Source organism: Colobus angolensis, unplaced genomic scaffold (genome assembly GCF_000951035.1).
Source record: "Colobus angolensis palliatus isolate OR3802 unplaced genomic scaffold, Cang.pa_1.0 Scaffold254, whole genome shotgun sequence".
NCBI lineage: Eukaryota > Metazoa > Chordata > Mammalia > Primates > Cercopithecidae > Colobus > Colobus angolensis.
The window spans coordinates 2,282,720-2,288,314 of record NW_012115755.1 but is presented as its reverse complement, the minus strand read 5'-3'; the positions used below and the strand labels follow the sequence as shown (position 1 = coordinate 2,288,314).

Sequence of the window (5,595 nt, the reverse complement as noted above, 5' to 3'; positions counted from 1 at the left end):
GCCCCCGCCTTCCTGCCGCGAAGCCGGCTGCGGCGGGGCCGATTGGCGCCTGCGCTGCTTCCTGAGGCCGGGGCCAGTCTAATGCATGGGGCCCGGGCGGGGGACTGGGGGAAACTGAGTCACGTCGGTGTGGGAGCAGTTCTGTGTGGGAGGCACCACCCCCACTGGGCTCCGGGAAGGATCCCCCTCCAAGCTATGCTTTAGGGTCCCAGCCCCCACCTGTCTGCACAGGGGCCGCACCCCACTCCCGCCTTCCCCTTCTTCAGCACCCAGGGGTCCCGCCCTGGCTCCCAGCAGCCTCGACTGGTCCTGGAATGGCTGGGAGGATCCGCTGCAGCCGCCTCCCTCCCCTCCCCCTCGTGTCCCAAGCCCCCGTGTGCTCCCTACGCTGGCTCTCCGCACAGTGTCAGCTTACACGCCTTATATAGTCCGAGCAGGCTCCAGCCGCGGCCTGCCTGCCGGGACCTGGGGGCGGGGGAGAGGAGAGCTGGCCCCTGACTCACCCGGCCGCCCGAGGCTCCAGGCTGGCTTGCGGGGAGGCCGCGCCAGTTTAGTCCCTCGGCCCACCCCTGGTTGAAAAGAACCTCAAGCCTGGATTCAGGCACCCCTCACCGGTCCAGTCCCAAGGGAAGGGAGGCTGCTCCTGTCTTTCCCAAGTGAGGTCCGCCAGAGGCCAGCCCAGCCTGACAGAATACCTGCCTACTATGGCTTGGGTGTGCTCAGGGGCTGCCCGTGCCTGCCTGGCCCCTGTCCAAGGCTGGTATCTTGAGTTGGGCCGGCCTGCCTGCCTGCCCGCCCACCATGCTGGCCACTCACCTTCTCTTCTCTCCTCTCAGGAGCCGGCTTCATGGATTCCTTCAAGGTAGTGCTGGAGGGGCCAGCACCTTGGGGCTTCCGGCTGCAAGGGGGCAAGGACTTCAATGTGCCCCTCTCCATTTCCCGGGTGAGTCTAGGTTTGGGGAGGGGGCTCCCCCAGCGGTCTTTGGGTGCTCAAGTCTCCAGAGGGTGATGGGGGGAGTCCGAACAGGAGGTGGTCAGGGGCCAGCAGGCCAGGAGATGTCCAGGTCCGAGATGTAGTGGTACCTGCCCACTGCAAGGAAGCACCCAGGATTCCCCAGTCCTGCACTGTACCCGATGCTGTTCTCCCAAGCTCCTGTGGCCACTTCTGAGGGTGGGAGGGAGGCTCATTGTGCAGGATGGGAGCCTGACATTTCCAGGAGGTATCTAAACTTGAGGTAGCAATGCTTGGAGCCAGGCCCCAGGCAGGGCACTGTGACTATAGGATTTCGCTTCAGACGCACTTCTGCCCAGGGAATAGCAGTCCTCATCCTGTTTTTCCAGATGAGAGAAGAACTCATGAAGAGGTGGAGGGGCTCACTCATCGAGTCCATGTTGAAGCAGGGATTGGAATTGAAGCATGGGATGGTGTGCATTTTCTGTGGGTAGAAGGGGTCTCTCCCCAGCCTATGTAAGGACCTGCATCCACCATTCCGATTCAGGATGTGGTGGCCTTTGACCCCAAGCAGAAGTGTAGGACAGGGCTCCTCTCTAGGGGCTTAACTTCAGCTTCCAAGAGCCTGCCCTGGTGGGGGTGGAGCTGGAGGCTGGCTCCTCCCTGTAGCAGGGGGATTGCCTTATAAGCCCAAGAATGCAGCCCCATGCTGGGTTGTCCAACAGCGGCTGCAGTCTGCAAAGCTGAAAAGGGCTGGCCTAGGCCTGGCCCCCTGAACCCCACTGGTGGGCCCCTCAGCTGGTCACCAGGCTGCAGCTCCAGCTGTATGGTCCAGTTGTGAGACACAACAAATTGCCTGCCCAGAGTGGGTGAGGCCAGCCTGTGGGCTGGCATCTCTGACTGGCCTGGGGGTCAGCAGGGGGTGGGGACTTCCTGCCCCTATATCCGCCTGCCCAGAGAGGCCCACCCAGGCGATGGGTGGGCAGGCAGCTGTTGTCAGGAAGCCCAGGGCAAGCCCAGCCTGGAGGGGTCCAAAGGGTTGTGGCCTGAGGTGGAGTCTGTCTGCAGGAGCTGGGCATGGGGGTTAGGGGAGGCTCTTCCCAGGGGTCCTTTCAGGGTGGTCTCCGGGAACCTGCCCCGCCAGCAGGGTAGTGAGGGCAGTGGTCGCCCTACCACACACATCCTCCTACACAGCCCTCACACAGCTCTGAAAACCTACCCAGCGTCCTGCCCCCTGGGAAAGTGCTGGCCCAATGTGTCTGGGGACCCTGAACCTCAGTTTCTTCCCTGATGGAGATGACTTTCAGATATGGCCTGTTGGGGGCACTCCCAGCTCCAGCTCCCTGGTCAGCATCCCCGGCATGTGGGTGGGGCCGCTAGCTGATCCCAGCCCTGGAGTTGGACCTGGGCCCCACATGAGTGAGTGAGGTGGGCTTTTGTGAGTTAGGCCAGCCCCCTCCCCCTCCCCTGACCCCAGGATGGAGGGAGGTGGGAGGGGTGAGGGCTGGCCGTGGGCCCAGGCCTGGGAGATGAGGTAACGTCTGGGACTGGGGGGTTGGGCTGCTCAGGCTGACTCACCCCCACCTCATGCAGGGTCCAGCCCCCTGGCTTTTTCCCTCCTTGGCTCTTCTGGCCTTACCCTGCCCCTGGCCTGAGCCCCTCCCTGCCCCTCTCTCCAGCCACCCGCCCAGTGCTGTCTCCTGCTCTCCTGCCGCCCTCTCCATGCTCTGACCACCCCTCATCCTCTGTGCTTTCTGCCCTCCTCACTCTGGGAAGGGAAGCCGTCCCCGCCCCCAACCCCCTCTCCAGGAGCCAGCTAGCTGCTCCTGTGTACCCCAAGACCTCCATCTCGGGCTCAGCCCACACCTCCCAGGAGCCAGCCCTGTGGGCAGGGAGTGGCTGGGCCAGGTTTCCCTTCTACTGACTCACCATGACCTTGAGTAAGTCACTTCCCCTCTGGGGTGTCACTTCCCCACATACCGTATAAGGGGTTGATTTAGTTGGATTGAACTAAAGGTGAGGGAGGGGCTCAGGGTGTCTCCAGGTGGGCTGGCCCCTCGGTTGGGCCCCCATGCTCAGCAGAGGTGGCCCACAGTGCCTTAGGGTCAGGGACACTTCCTGGCCCTGCCTCTAACTAGCTGGGTGACTTGAGGCAAGTTGTTTAACTTCTCTGTGTATATTTTCTTTTTTTCTTTTTTCTTTTTTTTTCGAGACGGAGTCTTACCCCGTCAACCAGGCTGGAGTGCAGTGGCGCCATCTCGGCTCACTACAAGCTCTGCCTCCCGGATTCACACCATTCTCCTGCCTCAGCCTCCCGAGCAGCCGGGACTACAGGCGCCCACCACCACACCCGGCTGATTTTTTGTATTTTTAGTAGAGACGGGGTTTCACTGTATTAGCCAGGATGGTTTTGATCTCATGACCTGGTGATCCACCCACCTCGGCCTTCCAAAGTGCTGGGATTACAGGCGTGAGCCACCGCGCCCAGGCTCTGTGTACATTTTCAAGTGCAAAATGGGTAAAATCCCTGATTACTCCACAGGGTTGTTGGAAGATTCAGTGTCAATATGTAGCATACTTGGTGCTCAATAAACGGAAGCAACTGTTCTTATTTAGCGAGTGAGGAAGGGGCTACTGAGCTCTCTTAGCCTTCTGACCTCCCACGCAAGCAAGAAATCACGTTGAGCCCAGCTCGCCTTTCTTTTCCTGGTGCTGTCAGGCTCTGTATCTGGCTGCCCTGCCCTCTGACATCTCTCTGAAACCTCTTGCCTCCCTTTTCCCTGCCTCAGCTCAGTCTGTGCACTGGCCCACCTGAGGAGCCTCCTGGGGCCTCTGGCAGCCTGGACCCCCGCAGATACCCCCCACCCAGTGAAATTGTCTTCCAGCACTGCCTCACAAAAGCCTACTTACTGCAGTGCCAGGCCTCTTGCCAGATGGCTGGGTGGCTCCTTGGGCTCAGACCCAGTCAAGCTGCCCTGCCTGTGTTGCTGGGGCTGGCCTAGAGGCCTGGAAGGGGATTATCAGGGTCACCCCTCTCAGGGCCTGGGAGATACCCCATCCCAGACATTAAAACTGCCAGTGGCCCCTCTACTCTCAAAGCCAAGTCCTAGTTCCTTCTGGCATTCAAAGCCATCATAAGTGAACTCACCCGCTAGGCAGCACACCCCATTCTCCTTTACCGAGGCCCACAGCGTCCTCGAAGTCATTCCTGATGGTCTCAGCTCATCCTGGTGGCAGCCATTTCTCCCAGCCTGCTGTCTCCTCTCATTGCCACAGGAACCAGGGACTCCCAGCTCAAGAGCCTGAAGGATTGGGGTTGGAGAAAGTTGGCAATTGAGGGCTTGGGAGTGACACCCATGTATGGCCTGTGAAGCCCCAGCTGTCACCTTAGGCCCTATTCAGGCAGTGTTCACAGGGAACCGGAAGATAACAGGGCCTGTTCTGGCTCTCAAAGGCTCCTAGGAGACCCCTGCAGATGGCCCCTGGCAGGGAGCTGGACAGGGTGCTGGGGAGTAAGAGGTCCGTAAGAGCCCCCGGTGGTTTCACGGAGGAAGCCGCCCCCTGCATGGGTCAGACGGCATATCTGGTAGGTGGAGCGGCCTGGGCAGGAAACCAGCAGGAGCCTCAAAAGGCAATGGTCTTCCTGAAAAACTTGAGCTTTAGCCTGAGCCTGGCTGTTTGTGGACATCATAGCAATTTCTGGACTGTGGGGGAGGGTTGTGGTGGTGAATAAATAAGCAGTGTGACTGGGGAAATTGTGAAGCTCAGGTGAGTGCCACCACCTGAGTTGCTTTAGTGTCCAGCAGCTGCCTAGAACTATGTTGAATGAAGAGCTCTCTGGGTTCTGGAAGTGGGGCAGCTTTGGGTGGGGCAGCGTTACCACCATCAACCTGGCTTGGGTCTGCAGAGGCCAGGGCCTCAGTCACTTTGCTTCTCTCTCCATAGCTCACTCCTGGAGGCAAAGCGGCGCAGGCCGGAGTGGCCGTGGGTGACTGGGTGCTGAGCATCGATGGCGAGAACGCAGGGAGCCTCACACACATCGAAGCTCAGAACAAGATCCGGGCCTGCGGGGAGCGCCTCAGCCTGGGCCTCAGCAGGTATGCGGGTGGGCATGCATGGATGCGGGTGGGCATGCATGGGTGCGCGGGCGCTGGCAGAGGGGATCCCCGCGGGCTCAGCCCGCTGTCATGCTTTCCTTCTTCTCCAGGTCCCAGCCAGTTCAGAGCAAACCACAGAAGGTAGGAGGCAGGCCGAGACATCTGGGCGGCGGGCGGTGTGGGCTTGGACGGCCGGGCCTGCTCGCCCTCCTGGCACATTCTCGGTACCCCAATCCCTGGCCGGAAGTGGAGGGCAAAAACGAGCTAAGGCGGGTCTAGGGCCCTGGAGTTGAGTCAGGGGCTGCCGCACGGTCCTGGCACCACGCATGTCCGCCTGTCTGTCCGTCTGCCTGCCTCCCGCCATCGGCGCTGCGTCCTCGCCCGCACTCGGTCAGCCCTCGGTTCTGCGTGGACTGAGATCACCACTCCCAAATGGGCCCCTTGAAACCTGACTTGTCCTCTCCCCTTAGCCTCCAGACAGATGTGGGGGGTGGGGGTGGGGGACTGGAGCTGCCGCTGTCCTCTGGCGCAGGCGCCCCACTCCCA

General features: G+C 61.0%; 1 protein-coding gene across 1 annotated transcript in view; it reads left to right on the top strand.

The window, feature by feature from the left end:
* PDLIM7 (PDZ and LIM domain 7 (enigma)) overlaps positions 1-5,595 on the top strand; it is a 14,524-nt gene that overhangs the window by 370 nt on the left and 8,559 nt on the right. The window contains exons 2-4 of the mRNA XM_011946883.1: positions 837-943; positions 4,898-5,049; positions 5,160-5,190. Of these exons, the coding sequence (XP_011802273.1) occupies positions 848-943; positions 4,898-5,049; positions 5,160-5,190 (279 nt within the window). The 5' untranslated portion in view covers positions 837-847. The remainder of the gene's footprint in view (positions 1-836; positions 944-4,897; positions 5,050-5,159; positions 5,191-5,595) is intronic.